The sequence below is a fragment of the Cuculus canorus genome, chromosome 2 (genome assembly GCF_017976375.1).
Source record: "Cuculus canorus isolate bCucCan1 chromosome 2, bCucCan1.pri, whole genome shotgun sequence".
In the NCBI taxonomy this organism is placed as follows: domain Eukaryota; kingdom Metazoa; phylum Chordata; class Aves; order Cuculiformes; family Cuculidae; genus Cuculus; species Cuculus canorus.
Genome location: NC_071402.1, coordinates 161,797,124 through 161,823,154, shown reverse-complemented (window position 1 = coordinate 161,823,154; position 26,031 = coordinate 161,797,124). Strand labels below are relative to the sequence as shown.

The 26,031-nt window shown below is 57.5% G+C and overlaps 1 protein-coding gene across 4 annotated transcripts in view; it reads left to right on the top strand.

Annotated features, from left to right (window-relative positions):
• The window catches only part of KCNH2 (potassium voltage-gated channel subfamily H member 2), a 56,763-nt gene extending 31,222 nt beyond the window's left edge, over positions 1-25,541 (top strand). For 3 of the 4 annotated variants that reach the window (XM_054058407.1, XM_054058409.1, XM_054058408.1), the window contains exons 6-9: positions 15,944-16,369; positions 19,349-19,736; positions 23,658-23,857; positions 25,196-25,541. In XM_054058407.1, the coding sequence (XP_053914382.1) occupies positions 15,944-16,369; positions 19,349-19,736; positions 23,658-23,857; positions 25,196-25,540 (1,359 nt within the window). In that variant the 3' untranslated portion in view covers position 25,541. The remainder of the gene's footprint in view (positions 1-15,943; positions 16,370-19,348; positions 19,737-23,657; positions 23,858-25,195) is intronic. The other variant, XM_054058410.1, reaches the window with a different exon arrangement.
• Positions 25,542-26,031: the final 490 nt, after the last annotated feature.

Below are 26,031 nucleotides of genomic sequence, written 5' to 3'. Positions count from 1 at the left end.
AAGGGTCCCATCCTGCCCGTGGGGTCCTGTCCCCCCCTATCCCCTCCTGGGGGTCCCCCCAGGGGTCCCCCCTGAGGTCCTGTGCCCCCCAATCCCCCCCGGGGGTCCCATCCTGCCCATGGGGTCCTGTGCCCCCCCCATCCTCCCCCGGGGGTCCCATCCTGTCCCTGGGGTCCTGTGCCCCCCCCCCCGGGGGTCCCCCCTGAGGTCCTGTGCCCCTCTATCCCCACCCGGGGGTCCCATCCTGCCCATGGGGGTCCTGTCCCCCCCATCTCCCCCCGGGGGTCCTGTCCCCCCCCCCCCCAAATTCCCCCCCCGGGGGTCCCATCCTGTCCATGGGGTCCTGTGCCCCCATCCCCCCCCGGGGGTCCCCCCTGGGGTCCTGTGTCTCCCCAATCCCCCCCCGCGGGTCCCATCCTGTCCCTCAGCCCCACACGGGGGGGTCTCGGGGGGGGTCCGGGGGGGCCTTTGTTGCTGCAGACAGGATTTGACCCAGTTTGGCTGCGGGAAATTTAGAGGCAGGAGCTGCCCCCCCCCCCCCCCATCCCCCCCTTTGTCCCTCCCCCCCCCTCCACCCCCCCATCCCCCCCTTTGTCCCTTCCCCCCCCCCCATCCCCCCCCCGCTGAAACTGGAGCAGCGCTGGAAGCAAAGGGGACAAAGGGGGGGTGTGTGATGGTGGGGACCCCCCCCCCCCGGCCCCCCCTGTGCCCCCCTTATATCCCCATGTCCCCCCATATCCCCATGTCCCCCCATATCCCCATGTCCCCCCACGGGTCCTCCTCATCCTCACTGCATGTCCTCCCATGTCCCCCCATGTCCCCATTGCCCCCTCCATGTCCCCCCATGTCCCCCCATGTGCCCCCCCATGTCCTCATTGCCCCCCCATGCCCCCTGTGTCCCCCTGTCCCCGTGTCTCCCCCATGTCCCCATTGCCCCCTATGTCCCCCTGTGTCCCCGTGTCCCCCCCATGTCTCCCCCATGTCCCCATTGCCCCCCTATGTCCCCCTGTGTCCCCGTGTCCCCCCCATGTCCCCCCCATGTCCCCATGTCCCCCCATGTTCCCCCTCCCTGTCCACATGCCCCCATGTGTCCCCCTGTCCCCATGTCCCCCCCAAGTCCCCATTGCCCCCCTGTGTCCCCCTGTCCCCCCCATGTTCCCCCTCCCTGTCCACATGCCCCCCATGTGTCCCTATGCCCCCCCTCCCTGTCCCCGTGTCCCCCACATGTCCCCGTGTCCCCCCATCCTCAGCCCATGCCTCCCCACTGCCCCCCCATGTCCTCATGCCCCCCTCCCCATCCATGTTCCCTGTGTACCCCATGTCCCCCCATTGACCCCTCCCTGTCCTCATGTAACCCCATCCTCACCCCATGTCCCCCCCTCTGTCCCCATGCCCCCCGTCCCCAACCCTCCATGTCCCCCCTCCCTGTCCCCATGCCCCCCCATGCCCCCCATGTCCCCCCCATGTCCCCCCCTTGTCCCCATGTCCCCCCCTTGTCCCCATGTCCCCCCATTGACCCCTCCATGTACCCCCATACTCACCCCCTGTGTCCCCATCCTCACCCCGTGTCCCCCTATGTCCCCCCATTGTCCCCCCATGTCCCCATGTCCCCATGTCCCCCACATGTCCCCATGTCCCCCCATTGACCCCTCCACGTACCCCCATACTCATCCCCTGTGTCCCCACGTCCCCCTATGTCCCCATGTTCTGTGTTCCCCCATTGTCCCCTCATTGCCCCCCATATTCCCCATGTCCCCATGTCCCCCCATTGCCCCCATGTCTCCTCATTGTCCCCCCATGTTCTCTGTGTTCCCCCATTGTCCCCCATTGTCCCCCCATGTTCTCTGTGTCCCCTCTTTGTCCCCCCATGTCCCCATCTTCTCTGTGTCCCCCCATTGTCCTCCCATTGTCCCCCCATGTCCCCATGTTCTCTGTGTCCCCCATTGTCCCCCCATTGTCCCCCCATGTCCCCATTGTCCCCCCATGTCCCCCCATTGTCCCCCCATGTCCCCCCATGTCTCTATGTTCTCCGTGTCCCCCCATTGTCCCCCCATGTCCCCCCATGTCCCCATGTTCTCTGTGTCCCCCCTTTGTCCCCCCATTGTCCCCCCATGTTCTCTGTGTCCCCCCATTGTTCCCCCATTGCCCCCCATGTCCCCCATGTCCCCATGTTCTCCGTGTCCCCCCTTTGTCCCCCCATGTCCCCATGGTCTCTGTGTCCCCCCTTTGTCCCCCCATTGTCCCCCCATGTTCTCTGTGTCCCCCCATTGTCCCCCCATTGTCCCCCCATGTCCCCATATTCCCCATTGTCCCCCCATTGTCCCCCCATGTCCCCATATTCCCCATTGTTCCCCCATTGCCCCCCATTGTCCCCCCATGTCCCCATGTTCTCCGTGACCCCCCATTGTCCCCCCATGTCCCCCCATGTCCCCATGTTCTCCATGTCTCCCCATTGTCCCCCCATGTCCCCATGTTCTCTGTGTCCCCCCCTTTGTCCCCCCATTGTCCCCCCCATGTCCCCATGTTCTCTGTGTCCCCCCATTGTCCCCCCATGTCCCCATACTCCCCATTGTCCCCCCATTGTCCCCCCATGTCCCCATGTTCTCTGTATCCCCCCATTGTCCCCCCATGTCCCCATATTCCCCATTGTCCCCCCACGTCCCCCCATGTCCCCATGTTCTCTGTGTCCCCCCATTGTCCCCCCATGTCCCCATATTCCCCATTGTCCCCCCATTGTCCCCCCATGTCCCCATGTTCTCTGTGTCCCCCCCTTTGTCCCCCCATTGTCCCCCCATGTCCCCATGTTCTCTGTGTCCCCCCATTGTCCCCCCATGTCCCCATATTCCCCATTGTCCCCCCACGTCCCCCCATGTCCCCATGTTCTCTGTGTCCCCCCATTGTCCCCCCATGTCCCCATATTCCCCATTGTCCCCCCATTGTCCCCCCATGTCCCCATGTTCTCTGTGTCCCCCCTTTGTCCCCCCATTGTCCCCCCATGTCCCCATGTTCTCTGTGTCCCCCCATTGTCCCCCCATGTCCCCATATTCCCCATTGTCCCCCCACGTCCCCCCATGTCCCCATGTTCTCTGTGTCCCCCCATTGTCCCCCCATGTCCCCATATTCCCCTTTGTCCCCCCATTGTCCCCCCATGTCCCTATGTTCTATGTGTCCCCCCATTGTCCCCCCATGTCCCCATGTTTTCCGTGTCCCCCCATTGTCCCCCATGTCCCCATATTCCCCATTGTCCCCCATTGTCCCCCCATGTCCCCATAATCCCCATTGTTCCCCCATTGCCCCCCATGTCCCCCGTGTCCCCATGTTCTCTGTGTCCCCCATTGTCCCCCCATTGTCCCCCCATGTCCCCATGTTTTCTGTGTCCCCCCATTGTCCCCCCATGTCCCCATATTCCCCATTGTCCCCCCATTGTCCCCCCATGTTCTCTGTGTCCTCCCATTGTCCCCCCATTGCCCCCCATGTCCCCCGTGTCCCCATGTTCTCTGTGTCCCCCATTGTCCCCCCATTGTCCCCCCATGTCCCCATGTTTTCCGTGTCCCCCCATTGTCCCCCCATGTCCCCATGTTCTGTGTCCCCCCTCTGTCCCCCCATTGTCCCCCGCAGAAAGAAAGCAAAGCGATAATTCCATAATTCCATAATTCCATAATTCCATAATTCAGGGGAGTGACATTTCCACCCCAACGGGAACTTTATGAGTTGTGCCCATAAAGCGGTGGCGATAGAAAGAGAGAGGGAATATGGAAAAGGATGGGGAGAAAGAGGAAGGACAAAGGGGTTTATCGGTACCACCGCGGCTCCGCAGACGTCGGCGTCTCGGGGGGCACCGGTCCAGAAGGGGTTCCTCTGCCTCTGTCTTCCATCGATGTGATCTCACGGTGGGGAAGAGCTTCAAAGTTCCGCTGCTCCGGAGCTTTTATGCCGGTCCACACACCGGGGTCCTCCTTGCGACCCCCAATGTCCCCCCGTTGTCCCCCACCTTTGCTCCACCTGAACCCTGTGGAGATACGCCGGTTCCCACCTGGCAGAACACGCGTTCTACGAGAGGAGTGTCCGAGGCGCTCTCGGCTTTGGAGAGAGGTCTCAACCCTTGTGTAGGCGCTCCTTCTGGCGGTGGGCGTCAACTTGGGGTCCCCGATGAAGGCTAACAGTCATCATCACCTTGAACTTTGGGTGAAGTTGTCCCGGCGCGTGCTCTGTTGGGGTGTGGGTCTGTGCTAAGTCCCGGTCTTCCTTTTCCTGTCTCGGTTCACGGTGGTGGTTTTGGTTCATGGATCTTTCGCAGTAGTGGAGCTCAGGGACAGCTACGAAGCGTTCGTCCTGTGCGGAATTCGGCCGTTATCGCCGCGTCTGCGCCTGCGGTTCAGCGCCCGATGGGAAACGTTGGGGCAGAAATCGATCCTTTGATCGACCCTTAAACCACCCCGGGGGCTCAACTGTTGCCTTCGGGATCAGTTGTCTCCGGGATAAAATTTGTCTTCGGGATCAGTTGTCTTTGGGATCGGTTGTCTTCGGGATAAAAGTTGTCTTTGGGATCAGTTGTCTTCGGGATCGGTTGTCTTCAGGATCAGTTGTCTTTGGGATAATTTGTCTTCGGATCAGTTGCCTTCGGGATCAGTTGTCTTCGGGATCAGTTGTCTTCGGGATCAGTTGTCTTTGGGATAAGTTGTCTTCGGATCAGTTGTCTTCGGGATCAGTTGTCTTCGGATCAGTTGTCTTCGGGATCAGTTGTCTTCGGGATAAGTTGTCTTCGGATCAGTTGTCTTTGGGATCAGTTGTCTTCGGGATCAGTTGCCTTCGGGATAAGTTGTCTTTGGGATCAGTTGTCTTCGGGATAAGTTGTCTTCGGATCAGTTGTCTTTGGGATCAGTTGTCTTCGGGATCAGTTGTCTTCGGGATAAGTTGTCTTCGGATCAGTTGTCTTCGGATCAGTTGTCTTTGGGATCAGTTGTCGTCGGATCAGTTGTCTTCGGGATCAGTTGTCTTCGGGATAAGTTGTCTTCGGATCAGTTGTCTTCGGATCAGTTGTCTTTGGGATCAGTTGTCGTCGGATCAGTTGTCCTCGGGATCAGTTGTCTTTGGGATCAGTTGTCTTTGGATCAGTTGTCTTCGGATCAGTTGTCTTTGGGATCAGTTGTCTTCGGGATCAGTTGTCTTCAGGATCAGTTGTCTTCGGATCAGTTGTCTTCAGGATCAGTTGTCTTTGGGATCAGTTGTCTTTGGGATCAGTTGTCTTCGGGATCAGTTGTCTTCGGATCAGTTGTCTTCAGGATCAGTTGTCTTTGGGATCAGTTGTCTTTGGGATCGGTTGTCTTCGGGATAAGTTGTCTTCGGATCAGTTGTCTTTGGGATCAGTTGTCTTCGGGAGAAGTTGCCTTCGGGATCAGTTGTCTTTGGGATCGGTTGTCTTCGGGATCAGTTGTCTTCGGGATCAGTTGTCTTCGGATCAGTTGTCTTTGGGATCAGTTGTCTTCAGATCAGTTGTCTTTGGGATCAGTTGTCTTCGGGATCAGTTGTCTTCGGATCAGTTGTCTTCGGGATCAGTTGTCTTCGGATCAGTTGTCTTTGGGATCAGTTGTCTTCGGGATCAGTTGTCTTTGGGATAAGTTGTCTTCGGATCAGTTGTCTTCGGGATCAGTTGTCTTCGGGATAAGTTGTCTTCGGATCAGTTGTCTTTGGGATCAGTTGTCTTTGGGATCAGTTGTCTTCGGGATCAGTTGCCTTTGGGATAAGTTGTCTTCGGGATCAGTTGTCTTCGGGATCAGTTGCCTTCGGGATAAGTTGTCTTCGGGATCAGTTGTCTTCGGGATCAGTTGTCTTCGGATCAGTTGTCTTCGGGATCAGTTGTCTTCGAATCAGTTGTCTTTGGGATCAGTTGCCTTCGGGATCAGTTGTCTTCGGGATAAGTTGTCTTTGGGATCAGTTGTCTTCGGATCAGTTGTCTTTGGGATCAGTTGTCTTCGGGATCAGTTGTCTTTGGGATCAGTTGTCTTTGGGATAAGTTGTCTTCGGGATCAGTTGTCTTTGGGATCAGTTGTCTTCGGGATCAGTTGTCTTCGGGATCAGTTGTCTTTGGGATCAGTTGTCTTCGGGATCAGTTGTCTTCAGGATCAGTTGTCTTTGGGATCAGTTGTCTTTGGGATAAGTTGTCTTCGGGATCCGTTGTCTTCGGGATCCGTTGTCTTCGGGATCAGTTGTCTTTGGGATCAGTTGTCTTCGGGATCAGTTGCCTTCGGGATCCGTTGCCTTCGGGATCCGTTGCCTTCGGGATCCGTTGTCTTCGGGATCAGTTGTCTTTGGGATCAGTTGCCTTCGGGATCAGTTGCCTTCGGGATCCGTTGTCTTCGGGATCAGTTGTCTTCGGAACCGCGCGGCGGTAGCACTCAGAGAGAGAAAAAGAGAGAGATAAGAGAAGGAAGGGGAAAAAAAGGGAGAAAGGAAAGATTTTTGCGTTACTTTTTGCCACGCGCCCGCTCAGTATCCATAGATTTTTGGGATAGAGCGGGATACGACGCTCAAGGACTGGAGTGTATTGAATGCCGATGACAAAAGTCTCATTCGCTTTATCATTCGCCAATTAAAAATGTACAATATTACGGACGTAGTGATGCTGAGGAGGGAAAGGATGGGGAGAACGACAATAGGGTGACACACCTTGTTCGGGGTGCCCGTAGCATAGGTGACCACCCAAAAAGTGTATCCCACCAGTTACGTTCTCCATCCCTTTTCACTCTTTTCATGATTTGTTGTAGTTTCTCCACACGGTGGCGAATTATCAGAGTTTTTTTGGTCTGTTTTTCTTGATCTCCTCTAATGTTTGAACATAACCTCAATGCTGCACCGACTCCTTCGTATGAGTTCCGTTCATTCCAATAGATACGGGCGTGAACTCACGGATCAACGTGAGGTTGGACTTCAGAGTTTGGTGGGAAGAGACTGGAGCTGAGTAAGAGAAGTCACATCCCGTGATTTCAGTAAAATTGCAAACACAAGAATTCGTGTGATTGATTATAGAAGTTATTACATTTCCTACTGTGATATTATTACGAACGGCTCTTAAGCGCATACGGCCTTTGCCAATACACATTATTACAGTTTTAGGGTTAACCTCGTGACAAACTTCATATGGTAAACTTTTTGGTCAGTGTCTAAGCAAAAATCTTGTGTTCTGACGGCGTCGCTTTCACAGAATCACAGAATCCCCACCAGGTTGGAAAGGACCCATTGGATCATGGAGTCCAACCATTCCCAACACTCCCTAAACCATGTCCCTCAGCACTTCATCCACCCGTTCCTTAAACACCTCCAGGGAAGGCGACTCGACCCCCTCCCTGGGCAGCTGTTCCAGTGCCGATGACTCTTTCTGGGAAGAATTTTCTCCTGATGTCCAACCTGACCCTCCCCTGATGGAGCTTCAGGCCATTCCCTCTTGTCCTGTCCCCTGTCACTCGGGAGAAGAGCCCAGCTCCCTCCTCTCCACAACCTCCTTTCAGACAGTTGTAGAGAGTAATAAGGTCTCCCCTCAGCCTCCTCTTCTCCAGGCTGAACACCCCCAGGTCCCTCAGCCGCTCCTCATCAGATGTTCTCCAGCCCCTCACCAGCTTCGTTGCTCTTCTCTGGACACTCTTCAGAGCCTCAACATCCTTCTCGTGGTGAGGGGTCCAGAACTGAACAGATATAGTTCACAGATAACTCCTCGTTGTTCCGGCACAATGCAGGATTCCAGGTCTACCCTTTCCCGTTTGTCGTTCACCTTTCGGGTCCTTTCGTGCTCTACGCTCGAAAGGATGGAGTGCATTCCCGTTGCGCTTCGAGCGTAATGCGAGGAGAGGATAAATCGAAGCTACGGTGCTATTTACGGGATCGTAGGTGGAATTTACCAACTTCGACCACAATCGGAGCTTAGTTTCAAAATTGTTGGCGCCATCCCAAGTTATTTTTCAGTTTTCCGTAGGAAAAACGCCTTCTTCGCCTTCCTCCGATGATTGATGCGGCCGCTGATGGCATCCACGGTTGAGCCCGGATGCAACCGAGAGCCAAAGAGAGATTACTTTGGGCCACACCGAGCGTGTTGAGAATTAATTCACCATCTTTTACGCTCACCTTTTCCCATCTTTTGGCGATGCGTTGGAGAAGAGCCGCTGGTGCCGTTCCCAAAGCCAATTTGTTCAATAATACCTCTGAATCAACGCTCTTCAGAACCCCCAATCCCATTCCCAGAACACCACTCGGGTCTCTTTGATATTCGTCTCCGCGAAGATCTGCGTAACCGAGTGGTCCATCCCTCGTAGGAGGTGCGTAAAAAAAGAGGGATCGGGAAGGTTGAATTTCCGAGGCGTTATTTTGCATCAGCAACTCAACCCTTTTGAGAAACCGTTCCGGTTTAAATAACATTTATTGTTGGCCGACGTTTCCAATTACAAATGGTCCAACCTCATAAATCCTTGGTCGAAGTGTTAATTTAGGGAGAATAGTAGGTATTTTATATATATATATATATATATATAAAATTTCTATTATTATATTATATTAATTATATTATATTACATTACATTACATTATATTACATTATATTACATTACATTACATTACATTATATTATATTACATTACATTACATTATATTACATTACATTATATTACATTATATTACATTACATTATATTACATTACATTACATTATATTATATTACATTATATTATATTATATTATATTACATTACATTACATTATATTACATTACATTACATTACATTACATTACATTATATTACATTACATTACATTACATTACATTACGTTATATTACATTACATTATATTATATTATATTATATTACATTACATTGCATTACGTTACGTTATATTACATTACGTTATATTACGTTATATTACATTACATTACGTTATATTACATTATATTACATTACATTATATTACATTACATTATATTACATTATATTATATTATATTATATTACATTACATTACATTACATTACGTTATATTACATTACATTACATTACATTACGTTATATTACATTACATTATATTATATTACATTATATTACATTACATTATATTATATTACATTACATTACATTATATTATATTATATATAATTTCTATTATTTTATATATATATAATTTCTATTATTTTATATATATATAATTTCTATTATTTTTTATATATATATAATTTCTATTATTTTATACATATATATATAAAATATATTATTATATTTATATATATATATATATATATATATAATTTATATATATATCTAATTTCTATTATTAATTCCCCCCAACATCTGGTGTTATTTTTTCCACACGCATCCTTATGATTAAATTTTACCGCAGTGAAATTTAACCGACAGTCCAAGTGTTGGGGTTCCGCGCGGCAGAATGAGGGCCGCGTGGTCCGATACCGTCGCTGTTTGCTGGCTCAGCGCGGGATTCGGTCGTTAATTAACACCTTACCTAACATCTTAATTACCTGACGTTAATTAACGTCACCTTGAGTAGCGACGAAAAGAGAAACCGCGTCTTCATTGTTCAGAACGAGGGGAATACCTCCTCCTCGGTGTGTGAGTACCGCGATGAGTTTTGGTGTAGTGACAACGTTTGGTTTGAGTTTTTGAGTTAAAGCGAATAACGTCGGTGGAGTTTTCGGTTCAGCTCTGCGGCGGCGCATCGCAGAGGAAGAATCAACCGTGGTAAAATCGAGCCGACGATCGCTTTGTCCTTCCTTACACGATTCGGGTGACCTCCGCATTCGCTCCGGTTCCAGGGAATATCGTTGCCAGTAAATTCCTGGCGTCAACGCAAGATAAAAGCGCCTTCTCTTACACATTCCCCGCCCTCAGTAGGACGTAGTTCCGTTGAAACGCCAGAGTGGATTTTGGATGGCGTATTGAAATCTAAAAAAATTACCCAACGCTGTACTAAAAGAGTCCTTTTTATATGGAAAAATATTAATATTTATTATTTTATATCGAATTTTTGCGCATCCCAACGGAATTTTTCCGCCAGCGATGCCGGGTAGGGTTCTATCCCACTCGTTCCCATCCCAGACCCACTCAGACGAAGGGTACGGCTACAGCCAAATTTGGACGGATGTGTTTGGGATATCTCCAAGAGAGATGGAATGTTCTATGATGGCTTCAGACCGAGGCCGTTCGATGTTATTTTGGTGACCGGTTGGAGGTGCGATGTAGAAAAAATATGGAAAACCCAATCCAGGCCATTTTCAGGTTTAAGTCTTTGGTTTTTATTCACGTTTCTTCTGTAGAAATCCTTAACGTCCCACCGGGTTCTCCTGGAAAACAAAAAACTCTCCCTTTTCAGGCAAAAAAATGATGGAAATGATTAAAGAAATGATCAAAAAAAGGAATTAAAGCGATGGAACAATCCAACGGGTTCCATCCTACGTTCCTTTCCCGGGGCCATTGGTGGTTATCCGTGCGTATTTACTCTTCCCACAGTAGGGAGTTCCACCGGAAACGGTTGTCCTGAGCGATAGGTTGTTCTGACCATGAGCCAACAGTGGCCCAGGGGGACAAGAAGGCCAATGGCATCTTGGCTTGGATCAGAAATGGGGTCACCAGCAGGAACGGGAGGGGATTCTCCCTCTGTACTCGGCACTGGGGAGACCGCACCTCGAGTACTGTGTTCAGTTCTGGGCCCCTCACCACAAGAAGGATGTTGAGGCTCTGGAGTGTGTCCAGAGAAGAGCAACGAAGCTGCTGAGGGGTCTGGAGAACGTCTGACGAGGAGCGGCTGAGAGAGCTGGGGGTGTTCAGCCTGGAGAAGAGGAGGCTGAGGGGAGACCTTATTACTCTCTACAACTGCCTGAAAGGAGGTTGTGGAGAGGAGGGAGCTGGGCTCTTCTCCCAAGGGACAGAGGACAGGACAACGGGGAATGGCCTGAAGCTCCATCAGGGGAGGGTCAGGTTGGATATCAGAAGGAAATCCTTCACGGAAAGAGTCATCGGCACTGGAACAGCTGCCCAGGGAGGGGGGAGTCGCCTTCCCTGGAGGTGTTTAAGGAACGGTGGATGAAGTGCTGAGGGACATGGTTTAGGGAGTGTTGGGAATGGTTGGACTCCATGATCCAATGGGTCCTTTCCAACCTGGTGATGATTCTGTGATTCTGTGATCAGGTGATAAAAACCGCGTCTTTGGCGTCTGTACTCAGGTGAGCCTTTCCTTGGGTGGATGTTATCAGTTGTGCTGCATTCGGGGCTGCGGCAGTCCGAGGGTCACCTCCTTCGTGATGGGGTTGAGCCCCTCCATCGCCCCCAGGGGAAGGGGTACTGTTTGGCGTTGGTGATCTCGGTCAACGGTAGCGGTGGAGCTTCTTGCAACGATCCAATGCGCCGTTGGGGTATCCCAAAAGACCGGAGCAGTCCTTCTCTATCCTCCCACTGTTTTCCCTCAAGGACATCTATCCCTAACAAATTAAAAGGAACATTTCCGATCACCATTACCGATATCACCATTATTCCGATGGTAATCGAGCTCTCTTCCCCCGGCGGGGTTGATTTTACCGGAGCGACGTTCGTGATCTCTGTTGATCCCAAAGCGTTTAGGATGGATGGATTTTGCCTTAAGGGAGGAAATCCGCACCTCTTGGCATCCTCTTCGTTCCGGGCAGAAATCTGTGCGCCAATGTCAGCTGCACAGACACTCACAGCGCGTTCCCCGTGTTCCTGCAGCCCGGCGTCCTGCTCACTGCAATGGGCTTGGGCTGCATCCCTGCAACCAGCTGCAGGCGCATGGCTGCTTGCAGTGTGTTTGCTGCATGTGCATCCTGGCGTCCTGCGCGCTGCGATGGGGCCGAGCTGCATCCCTGCAACCAGCGGCAGCTGCACGGGTGCTCGCAACATTCCCAGCATGCCTGCAGCCCAGCATCCCGCTCACTGCAATGGGCTTGCGCTGCACTGCCTGCAAGCAGGTGCAGGCGCATGGCTGCTCGCGGCGTGTTCGCTGCATGTGCATGCTGGTGTCCTGCATGCTGCGATGGGGCTGAGCTGCATCCCTGCAACCAGCTGCAGCTGCACGGCATCCTGCTTACTGCAATGGGCTTGTGCTGCACCGCCTGCAGCCAGCTGCATGCGCATGGCTGCTCGCAGCATGTTCCCTGCATGCGCACACCGGTGTCCTGCACGCTGCGAGGGGGCTGAGCTGCATCCCTGCAACCAGCTGCAGCTGCACAGGTGCTCGGAGCTCGTTTCCTGCATGTGCACGCTGCCGTCCTGCGCACTGTGATGGGGCCGAGCTGCATCCATGCAACCAGCTGCAGCTGCATGCATGCTCACAGCGCCTTCCCAGCATTCCTGCAGCCCGGCATCCTGCAATGGGCTTGCGCTGCACCCCCTGCAGCCAGCTGCAGGCGCATGGCTTGCAGCCCGTATGCGCACCCCAACATTCTGCATGCTGCGAAGGTGCATCACCCCTCAGCCATGCACGGGTGCCGCTGTGAGCTCTCCATGTGCCGCGGGGTCTCTGCGGGGGGGGCGGTGGTGCAGCTCCGGCTGCAGCTGCGGAGCAGCCTGGGAAAAATTTCCGCCCCAATAATTCCTCCCTGGGCTGCGGGCGCTGCTGCTGCGGCGACACCGACACATCGGGGGCTGCGATGGCAGCGGCGGCTGCAGCCGGGGCTGCGCGGTGCCGGCACGGCAGCGGGCGGGGATGCGGGTGAGCGGCCGTGAGGATGCTGGCGTCGCTGCTGCAGCTGCTGCAGGAGTTGCCGGGCCCCGCGGCCGCAGCCCCGCAGGCTGCAGCCGGACCCATGCGTGGCAGCTCCCTCTGCGGCACCTGCCTGTGCCTCGACGGCGACGCCGGACGCACCGCGGCGCAGAGCCACGACGAGAAGGTACCGCTGCCGTCCGCCGGCCGCGGCGCAGGGGATGCGCCATGCAGGGGCTGCAGGGGCTGCGGGTGCTGCACCTCAGGGCTTACGTAAAGGGTCTCGCTCTGCGCATGGTGCAGCTGCAGCCCTGCATGGGACATGCATCGGGGACATGCCGCGGGCACCACTGTGGCGCTGCATGCCCAAGGATGCAGGCTGCATGCAGCCTGGGGTGCCGCTGCCTCTGCTGTGCTCTTGTGGTGCAGCTGCGGCAAGCGTGCAGGGCAGGGAGAGCGATCCTGCAACTGCTGCAGCTGCTGCAGTGGGGCCAGGGTGCAGATGTGGAGCTGCAGCAGCTGCAGTGGGGCCAGGGTGCAGATGTGGAGCTGCAGCGGCTGCAGTGGGGCCAGGGTGCAGGTGTGGAGCTGCAGCTGCTGCAGCGGGGCCAGGGTGCAGGTGTGGAGCTGCAGCTGCTGCAGCGGGGCCAGGGTGCAGGTGTGGAGCTGCAGCGGCTGCAGTGGGGCCAGGGTGCAGGTGTGGAGCTGCAGCGGCTGCAGTGGGGCCAGGGTGCAGGTGTGGAGCTGCAGCGGCTGCAGTGGGGCCAGGGTGCAGGTGTGGAGCTGCAGCGGCTGCAGCGGGGCCAGGGTGCAGGTGTGGAGCTGCAGGGGCTGCAGCGGGGCCAGGGTGCAGGTGTGGAGCTGCAGGGGCTGCAGCGGGGCCAGGGTGCAGGTGTGGAGCTGCAGCGGCTGCAGCGGGGCCAGGGTGCAGGTGTGGAGCTGCAGCGGCTGCAGCGGGGCCAGGGTGCAGGTGTGGAGCTGCAGGTGCTGCAGCGGGGCCAGGGTGCAGGTGTGGAGCTGCAGGTGCTGCAGCGGGGCCAGGGTGCAGGTGTGGAGCTGCAGCTGTTGCAGTGGGGTGTGCAGGGGGTCAGGATGGTGCTGCAGCCACGCAACGCCTGAAGGCTGCGCGTATGCATGCATGTGTGCACACGTGTGTGCATGCACGTGTGTGTACACACAGGGCTGGGTATGTGCATGCACATGTGTGCATGCACGCCCGTGTGCACATCCATGTGCCTCTATGCGTGTTTGTGCAGATGTGCACGCGTGTGTGTGCACGCGCAGCCGTGTCTAAGCACGTGTGTGCATGTGTGAGAGCATGTGTGTGCACGCGTGTCTGCACACGTGTGTGCCTGCGTGCATTGCGTGTGCATGTGCTGCGCGCGTTTGTGCACATACGTGTGCCTCTGTGCACATGTGCGTATCTGGACGTGTCTACATGTGTGTGCACACGCATGTCTCTGCGTGTGCGTGTGTGAACGTGTGTGGGGGCGCACACGCGTGTGCGTACGCTGCTGCGCGTGCATCTGTCGTCGTGCACGTGTATGTGTGCACACACGTGTGCGCACACGTATGTGTTTGAGCGTGCGCTGCCACTGCGTGTGCATGCATGTGTGTGTGTGTGCCATACGTGTGTGTGCACACGCGTGTGCGACAGCCCGCGGCCCCCAGGACGGTGCGATGGTGGATCCGTGGGTCTCTGCCCCATAGCGATGGCGGATCCGTGGGTCTCTGCCCCACGGCGTTGGTGGATCCGTGGGTCTCTGCTCTATAGCGATGGTGGATCCATGGGTCTCTGCCCCACGGCGATGGTGGATCTGTGGGTCTCTGCCCCATAGCGGTGGCACAGCTGTGGGTCTCTGCCCCACGGCGATGGCGGATCCGTGGGTCTCTGCCCCACGGCAATGGTGAATCTGCGGGTCTCTGCCCCACAGCAATGGTGGATCCGTGGGTCTCTGCCCCACAGCAATGGTGGATCCGTGGGTCTCTGCTCTATAGCAATGGTGGATCCATGGGCCTCAGCCCCATAGCGATGGCGGATCCGTGGGTCTCTGCCCCATAGCGATGGCGCAGCTGTGGGTCTCTGCCCCATGGCGATGGCGCAGCTGTGGGTCTCTGCTCTATAGTGATGGTGGATCCGTGGGTCTCTGCCCCACGGCAATGGTTGATCCGTGGGTCTCTGCTCTATAGCAATGGTGGATCTGTGGGTCTCAGCCCCATAGTGATGGTGGATCCGTGGGTCTCTGCCCCATAGCAATGGTGGATCTGTGGGTCTCTGCCCCATATCAATGGTGGATCCGTGGGTCTCTGCCCCATGGCGATGGTGGATCTGTGGGTCTCTGCTCTATAGCGGTGGTGGATCTGTGGGTCTCTGCCCCACGGCAATGGGGGATCCGTGGGTCTCTGCTCCATAGCAGTGGTGCAGCTGTGGGTCTCAGCCCCACGGCGATAGTGGATCCGTGGGTCTCTGCCCCATAGCGGTGGCGCAGCTGTGGGTCTCAGCCCCACGATGATGGTGGATCCGTGGGTCTCTGCCCCATAGCGGTGGCGCAGCTGTGGGTCTCTGCCCCACGGCGGTGGTGGATCCGTGGGTCTCTGCCCCACGGCAATGGTGGATCTGTGGGTCTCTGCTCTATAGTGATGGTGGATCCATGGGTCTCTGCCCCATAGTGGTGGCGCAGCTGTGGGTCTCAGCCCCACGGTGATGGTGGATCCGTGGGTCTCTGCCCCATGGCGATGGTGGATCTGTGGGTCTCTGCCCCACGGCGGTGGTGGATCCGTGGGTCTCTGCTCTATAGCGATGGTGGATCTGTGGGTCTTTGCCCCATAGCGGTGGCGCAGCTGTGGGTCTCAGCCCCACGGCGATGGTGGATCCGTGGGTCTCTGCCCCACGGCAATGGTGAATCTGTGGGTCTCTGCCCCACAGCAATGGTGGATCCGTGGGTCTCTGCTCTATAGCAATGGTGGATCCATGGGCCTCAGCCCCATAGCGATGGCGGATCCGTGGGTCTCTGCCCCATAGCGGTGGCGCAGCTGTGGGTCTCTGCCCCATAGCAGTGGCGCAGCTGTGGGTCTCTGCCCCACGGCGATGGCGGATCCGTGGGTCTCTGCCCCACGGCGATGGCGGATCCGTGGGTCTCTGCCCCACGGCAATGGTTGATCCGTGGGTCTCTGCTCTATAGCGATGGTGGATCCGTGGGTCTCAGCCCCACGGCGCCTGACGGCGGCCCGCTGCCCCCCAGGTGCTGTCGCTGGGCGCCGATGTCCTCCCCGAGTACAAACTGCAGGCGCCGCGCATCCACAAATGGACCATTCTGCACTACAGCCCCTTCAAGGCCGTCTGGGATTGGCTCATCCTCCTCTTGGTCATCTACACGGCCATCTTCACCCCCTACTCGGCCGCCTTCCTCCTCAACGACCAGGAGGAGGTCCAGCGCCACCACTGCGGCTACTCCTGCAGCCCCCTCAACGTGGTGGACCTCATCGTGGACATCATGTTCATCATCGACATCCTCATCAACTTCCGCACCACCTACGTCAACTCCAACGAGGAGGTGGTCAGCCACCCGGCCAAGATCGCCATCCACTACTTCAAGGGTTGGTTCCTCATCGATATGGTCGCCGCCATCCCCTTCGACCTCCTCATCTTTGGCTCCGGCTCCGAGGAGGTATTGGCCATGTGGCCACCACCATGAGATGGCCAATGGTTGGCTGTGTCCTGGCTGCGCCGGGGGCTAATTCGGCGTCGGGGTGATGGTTGGAGGTCCAGGAGGTGCCCATCGGTGGTGGGCGCTGTTCCGTGGGTGCTGGGTCCTCCTTCAGGGTGAGGTTTGGAGGTCCCACACTCCCTCAGACTGGTTCTGGGTGCCCTGATGGGTGCTGGGGTGGTGGGTGCTGCTCCATGGGTGGTGTTGGATCCTCCTTCAGGGTGAGGTTTGGGCGTCCCACACGCCCCCCAGACTGGTTCTGGGTGCCATTGGTGCCATGATGGGTGGTGGGTGCTGCTCCATGGGTGTTGGGGTCCTCCTTCAGGGTGAGGTTTGGAGGTCCCACACTCCCCCAGACTGGTTCTGGGTGCTGTTGGTGCCATGGTGGGCTCTGGGGTGGTGGGTGCTGCTCCATGGGTGCTGAGTCCTCCTTCAGGGTGAGGTTTGGAGGTCCCACACGCCCCCAGACTGGTTCTGGGTGCCGTTGGTGCCATGGTGGGTGCTGGGGTGGTGGGTGCTGCTCCATGGGTGTTGGGGTCCACCTTCAGGGTGAGGTTCTGGGTGCCATTGGTGCCATGATGGGTGCTGGGGTGGTGGGTGCTGCTCCATGAGTGTTGGGGTCCTCCTTCAGGATAAGGTTTGGAGGTCCCACACGCCCCCCAGACTGGTTCTGGGTGCCATGGTGGGTGCTGGGGTGGTGGGTGCTGCTCCATGGGTGCTGGGTCCTCCTTCAGGGTGAGGTTTGGGTGTCCCACACACCCCCAGACTGGTTCTGGGCACCGTGGGTGCTGGGGTGGTGGGTGCTGCTCCATGGGTGTTGGGTCCTTCTTCAGGGTGAGGTTTGGAGGTCCCACACACCCCCAGACTGGTTCTGGGTGCCATGGTGGGCGCTGAGGTGGTGGGCGCTGCTCCATGGGTGTTGGGGTCCTCCTTCAGAGTGAGGTTTGGGTGTCCCACACACCCCCAGACTGGTTCTGGGTGCTGTTGGTGCCATGGTGGGTGCTGGGGTGGTGGGTGCTGCTCCATGGGTGTTGGGGTCCTCCTTCAGGGTGAGGTTTGGAGGTCCCACACACCCCCAGACTGGTTCTGGGTGCTGAGGTGGTGGGTGCTGCTCCATGGGTGTTGGGGTCCTCCTTCAGGGTGAGGTTTGGAGGTCCCACACACCCCCAGACTGTTTCTGGGTGCCCTGGTAGGTGCCGGGGTGGTGGGTCCTCCTGAGGGACGATGGTCGTGGTCTCAGCGGGAGGGACCAGGTTTGCCCTCGGGCGTAGGTTTGGGGGTCTCTGTGGGGCACAAAGAGCTCTCCTCACTTACAGGAGATGTGAGGTCTTCAAGTTGGGGTAGGGACCCCCCATTGACGTCCTGGGTGGGGGCAACAGGCTGGGAGTGGCATCCAGAGGGACCTGGAGAGGTGGGGCTGTGTGGACCTCAGCAACTGGATGGGCTTTGAGATCCCTTCCAACCCAAACCATGCCAGGACTCTGCGATCTCTGGAGGGGTTCCAGGCCAGGTTGGATGGAGCTTGGAGCTCCTGATCCAGTGGCAGGTGTCCCTGCCCATGGCAGTGGGGTGGAACAGGATGGGTTTGAGGTCCCTTCCAACCCAAGTGGTTGGATTCCACCTTCAACTGGGTGGGTTTGAGGTCTCTTCCAACCCAAGTGGTTGGATTCCACCTTCAACTGGATGGGTTTGAGGTCCCTTCCAACCCAAGTGTTTGGAGTCCACCTTCGTCTGGATGGGTTGGAGGTCCCTTCCAACCCAAGTGGTTGGATTCCACCTTCAACTGGGTGGGATTGAGGTTTCTTCTAACCCAAGTAGCTTGGTTCCACCTTCAACTGGGTGGGTTTGAGGTCCCTTCCAACCCAAGTGGGTGGATTCCAACCCAAGTGGTTGTATTCCACCTTCAACTGGATGGGTTTGAGGTCTCTTCTAACCCAAGTAGCTTGGTTCCACCTTCAACTGGATGGGTTGGAGGTCCCTTCCAACCCAAGTGGGTGGATTCCACCCCAAGTGGTTGGAGTCCACCTTCAACTGGGTGGGTTTGAGGTCCCTTCCAACCCAAGTGTTTGGAGTCCACCTTCGTCTGGATGGGTTGGAGGTCCCTTCCAACCCAAGTGGTTGGAATCCAACACAAGTGGTTGGAGTCCACCTTCATCTGGATGGGTTGGAGGTCTCTTTCAACCCTAGTGGTTGGATTCCAACCCAAGTGGTTGGTTTTGAGGGATGGGTTTGAGGTCCCTTCCAACCTAAGTGGTTGGATTCCACCCCAAGTGGTTGGATTCCACCTTCATCTGGGTGGGTTTGAGGTCCCTTCTAACCCAAGTAGCTTGGTTCCACCTTCAACTGGATGGGTTGGAGGTCCCTTCCAATCCAAGTGGGTGGATTCCACCCCAAGTGGTTGGAGTCCACCTTCAACTGGATGGGTTTGAGGTCCCTTCCAACCCAAGTTGGTGGATTCCAACCCAACTAGTTGGAGTCCACCCCAAGTGGTTGGATTCCACCTTCATCTGGATGGGTTTGAGGTCCCTTCTAACCCAAGTAGCTTGGTTCCACCTTCATCTGGATGGGTTGGAGGTCCCTTCCACCCCAAGTGGTTGGATTCCACCTTCAACCGGATGGGCTTTGAGGTCCCTTCCAACCCAAGTGGTTGGGTTCCAACCCAAGTGGTTGGATTCCACCTTCATCTGGATGGGTTGGAGGTCCCTTCCAACCCAAGTGGTTGGAGTCCACCTTCGTCTGGATGGGTTGGAGGTCTCTTTCAACCCAAGTGGGTGGATTCCACCCCAAGTGGTTGGATTCCACCTTCATCTGGATGGGTTTGAGGTCCCTTCCAACCCAAGTGGTTGCATTCCACCTTCAACCGGATGGGCGTTGAGAACCTTCCAACCCCTGGGCAGCCTCTCCCGCCCCCCGGTGACCCCCCCTGTCCCCCCCTCACAGACCACCACGCTGATCGGGCTGCTGAAGACGGCGCGGCTGCTGCGGTTGGTGCGCGTGGCGCGTAAGCTGGACCGCTACTCGGAGTACGGGGCGGCCGTGCTCTTCCTGCTGATGTGCACCTTCGCGCTCATCGCCCACTGGCTGGCGTGCATCTGGTACGCCATCGGCAACGTGGAGGGGCAGCGCATCGGCTGGCTGCACTCGCTCGGCGAGCAGATCGGCAAACCGCTCAACGGCAGCGACCCCCTCTGCGGCCCCACCATCAAAGACAAATACGTCACCGCCCTCTACTTCACCTTCAGCTCTCTCACCAGCGTCGGCTTCGGCAACGTCTCGCCCAACACCAACTCCGAGAAGATCTTCTCCATCTGCGTCATGCTCATCGGCTGTGAGTGCCGGCGGCGCCCCGCGCGGGGGGGGGGGGGGGGGGGGGGGGAGGGGAGGGGGAGTGTGGGAGTGGAGTGGAGTGGAGTGGGAGGGGGAGAGTGGGAGGGTGATAGTGTGAGTGTGAGTGTGAGTGGAGTGGAGTGGAGTGGGAGTGGACTGTGAGGGGGAGTGTGGGAGTGGAGTGGAGTGGGAGTGGAGTGGGAGGGGGAGAGTGGGAGGGTGATACAATGAGTGGGAGTGTGAGTGGAGTGTGAGTGGGACAGCGTGAGGGTGATACGGTGGGTGTGAGTGTCAGTGGGAGTGGAGTGGGAGAGTGATACCGTGAGTGTGTGAGTGTGACTGTGAGTGGGAGTGGGACAGCGTGAGGGTGATACAATGAGTGTGAGTGTGTGAGTGGGAGTATGAGTGGGAGTGGGAGGGGGACAGCATGAGGGTGATACTATGAGTGGGAGTGGGAGTGGGAGTGGAGTGTGAGGGGGAGAGTGGGAGTGGAGTGGGAGGGGGACAGCGGGAGGGGGATACTGTGAGTGTGAGTGTGAGTGTGAGTGGATTGGAGTGGAGTGGGAGGGGGACAGTGTGTGATACCGTGAGTGGGAGTGGGAGTGGGAGTGGGGGGGGGGGAGGGGGACAGCGTGAGGGTGATACTGTGAGTGGGAGTGGGAGTGGGAGTGTGTGAGTGGGAATTGGAGTGGAGTGGGAGGGGGAGAGCGCGAGGGTGATACTGTGAGTAGGAGTGGGAGTGGAGTGTGAGGGGGAGAGTGGGAGGGGGACAGCATGAGGGTGATACCATGAGTGTGAGTGTGAGTGGAGTGTGAGGGGGACAGCGTGAGGGTGATACCGTGGGTGTGAGTGGGAGTGGGAGTGGAGTGGGAGGGGGATACCGTGAGTGTGTGAGTGTGAGTGTGTGAGTGGGAGTGGGAGTGGAGTGGGAGGGTGATACAATGAGTGTGAGTGTGTGAGTGTGAGTGTGTGAGTGGGAGTATGAGTGGGAGTGGGAGGGGGACAGCGTGAGGGTGATACTATGAGTGGGAGTGGGAGTGGGAGTGGAGTGTGAGGGGGAGAGTGGGAGTGGAGTGGGAGTGGAGTGGGAGGGGGACAGCGTGAGGGTGATACCGTGAGTGGGAGTGGGAGTGGGAGTGTGGGAGTGGGAGTGGAGTGTGAGGGGGACAGCGTGAGGGTGATACTGTGAGTGTGAGTGTGAGTGGAGTGGGAGGGGGACAGGAAGAGTGTAATACCATGACTGTGAGTAGAGTGTGAGGGGGAGAGCGTGAGTGTAATACCGTGTGAGTGTGGGAGTGGGAGTGGAGTGGGAGTGGGACAGCGTGAGAGCGGTACCATGAGTGTGAGTGGAGTGTGAGGGGGAGTGTGGGAGTGGAGTGGGAGGGGGACAGTGTGAGGGTGATAGCGTGAGTGGGAGTGGAGTGGGAGGGGGACAGCGTGAGGGTGAGTGGGAGTGGAGTGTGAGGGGGAGTGTGAGTGGAGTAGGAGAGGGAGAGCGCGAGGGTGATACTGTGAGTGGGAGTGGGAGTGGAGTGGGAGGGTGATACTGTGAGTGTGAGTGTGTCAGTGGGAGTGGGAGTGGGAGGGGGACAGCGTGAGGGTGATACCGTGAGTGTGTGAGTGGAGTGTGAGGAGGAGTGGGAGAGGGAGAGCGTGAGGGTGATACCATGAGTGGGAGTGGGAGTGTGAGTGTGACAGGAGGAGTGGGAGTGGGAGTGGAGTGGGAGGGGGACAGTGTGAGTGTGATACTGTGAGTGGGAGTGGGAGTGGGAGGAGGAGTGGGAGGGGGACAGCGTGAGTGTGAGTGGAGTGTGAGGGGGAGTGTGGGAGTGGAGTGTGAGGGGGACAGCGCGGGGGTGATACTGTGAGTGTGAGTGGGAGTGGGAGTGGAGCGTGAGGGGGAGTGTGAGTGGGAGTGGGAGTGGAGTGGGAGGGGGACAGTGCGAGGGTGATACTGTGAGTGTGAGTGTGAGTGGGAGTGGAGCATGAGGGGGAGTGTGAGTGGGAGTGGGAGTGGAGTGGGAGGGGGAGAGCGTGAGGGTGATACTGTGAGTGGGAGTGGGAGAGTGGGAGGGGGACAGTGTGAGGGTGATACTGTGAGTGTGAGTGTGAGTGGGAGTGGAGTGGAGTGGAGTGGAGTGGAGTGGGAGGGGGACAGCACGAGGGTGATACCGTGAGTGGGAGTGTGAGTGGGAGTGAATTGGGAGGGGGACAGCTTGAGGGTGATACCATGAGTGTGTGAGTGTGAGTGTGATACCCTGAGTGTGAGTGCGAGTGTGTGAGTGTGAGTGGGACAGCATGAGGTTGATATCGTGAGTGTGAGTGTGAGTTGAGTGGGAGGGGGACAGGAGGAGTGGGAGTGGGAGTGGGGACAGGAAGAGTGTGATACCGTGAGTGTGAGTGTGAGTGTGTGAATGGAGTGGGAGGGGGACAGGAGGAGTGTGATACCATGAGTGTGTGAGTGTGAGTGGGAGTGGGACAGCATGAGGGTGATACCATGAGTGTGAGTGTGAGTGGGACAGCGTGAGGCTGATACCGTGAGTGGGAGTGGGAGTGTGAGTGTGAGGGGGACAGCGTGAGGGTGATACAATGAGTGTGAGTGTGAGTGGGAGTGGGACAGCGTGAGGGTGATACCGTGAGTGTGAGTGTGTGACTGTGAGTGGGAGTGGGACAGTGTGAGGGTGATACCGTGAGTGTGAGTGTGAGTGTGAGTGGGACAGCGTGAGGGTGATACCATGAGTGTCTGAGTGTGAGTGTGCGTGTGTGTGTGTTCATGTCTGTGTGTGTCCATGCGTGTTCGTGTCCATGCGTGTGTCTCCATGCGCGTGCGTGTCCGTGCGCGTGCGGCGATGGTGGTGGTGCCGGGGATCTCAGGTGGCGGTGCCGGGGATCTCGGGTGGCGGTGCCGGGGATCTCGGGTGGTGGTGCCGGGGATCTCGGATGGTGGTGCCGGGGATCTCGAGTGGCGGTGCCGGGGATCTCGAGTGGCGGTGCCGGGGATCTCGAGTGGCGGTGCCGGGGATCTCGGGTGGCGGTGCCGGGGATCTCGGGTGGTGGTGCCGGGGATCTCGGGCGGTGGTGCCGGGGATCTCGAGCGGTGGTGCCGGGGATCTCGGGTGGTGGTGCCGGGGATCTCGGGCGGTGGTGCCGGGGATCTCGAGCGGTGGTGCCGGGGATCTCGGGTGGTGGTGCCGGGGATCTCGGGCGGCGGTGCCGGGGATCTCGGGTGGCGCTGCCGGGGATCTCGAGTGGTGGTGCCGGGGATCTCGAGTGGCGGTGCCGGGGATCTCGGGTGACGGTGCCGGGGATCTCGGGTGGCGGTGCCGGGGATCTCGAGTGGCGGTGCCGGGGATCTCGGGTGGCGGTGCCGGGGATCTCGGGTGGTGGTGCCGGGGATCTCGAGTGGTGGTGCCGGGGATCTCGGGTGGTGGTGCCGGGGATCTCGAGTGGTGGTGCCGGGGATCTCGGGTGGCGGTGCCGGGGATCTCGGGCGGTGGTGCCGGGGATCTCGGGCGGTGGTGCCGGGGATCTCGAGTGGCGGTGCAGGGGATCTCGAGTGGTGGTGCCGGGGATCTCGGGTGATGGTGCCGGGGATCTCGGGCGGTGGTGCCGGGGATCTCGAGTGGCGGTGCAGGGGATCTCGAGTGGTGGTGCCGGGGATCTCGGGTGGTGGTGCCGGGGATCTCGGGTGGTGGTGCAGGGGATCTCGAGTGGCGGTGCCGGGGATCTCGGGTGGCGGTGCCGGGGATCTCAGGTGGCGGTGCCGGGGATCTCGGGCGGTGGTGCCGGGGATCTTGGGCGGCGGTGCCGGGGATCTCGAGTGGTGGTGCCGGGGATCTCGGATGGTGGTGCCGGGGATCTCGGATGGTGGTGCCGGGGATCTCGGGTGGCGGTGTCCCCTGACGGCGCTCTCCGGCCACAGCGCTGATGTACGCCAGCATCTTCGGCAACGTCTCGGCCATCATCCAGCGCCTCTACTCGGGCACCGCGCGGTACCACACGCAGATGCTGCGCGTCCGCGAGTTCATCCGCTTCCACCAGATCCCAAACCCCCTCCGCCAGCGCCTGGAGGAGTATTTCCAACACGCCTGGTCCTACACCAACGGCATCGACATGAACGCGGTGAGCGCCCGCCCACGGCCACCGCCAACCAACCGCAGCGGGGAACCATGGGGCGGGGTGGGAAGAGCCCATCCAGATTGGGTTGGAAGATGTTTAGTTGGGTTGGAAGCCGTCTAGTTGGGTTGGAAGCCATTTAGTTGGGTTGGAAGCCATCTGGTTGGGTTGGAAGCCATCTAGTTGGGTTGGAAGCCATCTGGTTGGGTTGGAAGCCATCTAGTTGGGTTGGAAGCCATCTAGTTGTGTTGGAAGCCATTTAGTTGGGTTGGAAGCCATTTAGTTGGGTTGGAAGCCATCTAGTTGGGTTGGAAGCCGTCTAGCTGGGTTGGAAGCCATCTGGTTGGGTTGGAAGCCGTCTACTTGGGTTGGAAGCCATCTAGTTGGGTTGGAAGCCATTGAGTTGGGTTGGAAGCCATCTGGTTGGGTTGGAAGCCGTCTAGTTGGGTTGGAAGCCGTCTAGCTGGGTTGGAAGCCATCTAGTTGGGTTGGAAGCCATCTAGTTGGGTTGGAAGCCATCTAGTTGGGTTGGAAGCCATCTAGTTGGGTTGGAAGCCATTTAGTTGGGTTGGAAGCTGTCTAGTTGGGTTGGAAGCCATTTAGTTGGGTTGGAAGCCGTCTAGTTGGGTTGGAAGCCATCTAGTTGGGTTGGAAGCCGTCTAGTTGGGTTGGAAGCTGTCTAGTTGGGTTGGAAGCTGTCTAGTTGGGTTGGAAGCCGTCTAGTTGGGTTGGAAGCCTTCTAGTTGGGTTGGAAGCCATCTAGTTGTGTTGGAAGCAGTCTGGTTGGGTTGGAGGACACCTCAAGCCCATCCAGCTCCATTAACCACTGGATCAGTGGCTCCAGGCCCCATCCAATCTGGCCTGAAACAACTCCAGGGATGGGATCTGGGGGTTCTGGTTGGTGGCAAGTGAGAGTCATGGAACCATGGGATGGATTGAGTTGAAAGGGACCTCAAAGTCCATCCAGTTTTGGTTGGAACCCATCGAGTAAGGTCGGAGGAGACCTCAAACCCATCCAGTTCCGCCTCTGCCATGGGCAGGGACACCTCCCACTGGCTCAGGGGCTCCAAGCCCCATCCAACCTGGCCTGGAACCCCTCCAGGGATGGGGCAGCCACCGCTGCTCTGGGCACCCTGGGCCAGCGGAAGCCCCTTTCCACGCTGGAAGCTGCTCTAAGGTCTTCCTGGAGCCTTCTCTTCTCCAGGCTGACCAACCCCAACTCTCTCAGCCTGGCCTCGTACGGGAGGTTCTCCAGCCCTCGGATCATCTCCATGGCCTCCTCTGGGCCCACTCCTACACCTCCGTGTCTCCACCCCGTGACCTGCGTCCCATGTTGTCCCTCAGGTGCTGAAGGGCTTCCCCGAGTGCCTGCAGGCCGACATCTGCCTGCACCTCAACCGCAGCCTGCTGCAGAACTGCAAGCCCTTCAAGGGGGCCACCAAGGGCTGCCTGCGCGCCCTGGCCATGAAGTTCAAGACCACGCACGCCCCGCCTGGGGACACGCTGGTCCACGCCGGCGACGTCCTCACGGCCCTCTACTTTATCTCACGGGGCTCCATTGAGATCCTGCGCGGGGACGTGGTGGTGGCCATCCTCGGTGAGTCATGGGATCGTGGGATCGCTTGGTGGGGAAAGGCCTTGGAGGTTGTTGAGTCCAACCATCCTTGTCCACCACTGAACCATCCCTGAGCACCTCATCGCCCCGGCTTTTAAACCCCTCCAGAGATGGAGACTCCATCTCCACTCTGGGGAGCCTTTGCCAGTGCCTGAGAACCCTTTTGGTGAAGATGGCGTTGGCATTGGCCTTGGCTGACCCCATCCCATTGGCCTTGGCTGACCCCATCCCGTTGGTGTTGGCCTTGGTTCGGCTCATCTTTTTGGCCTTGGCTGACCCCGTCCAGTTGCCCTTGGCCATGGTTGAGCCCATCCCGTTGGCCATGGCCATGGTTGACCCCATCCCATTAGCCATGGCCATGATTGACCCCATCTCTTTGACTTTGGCCATGGTTGACCACATCCCACTGGCCATTGTTGATCCCATTGGCCTTGGCCATGGTTGACCACATCCCGTTGGCCATGGCCATGGTTGAGCCCATCCCATTGGCCTTGGCCATGATTGACCCCATCCTGTTGCCCTTGGCCATGGTTGACCCCATCCCTTTGGCCATGGCCTTGGTTGA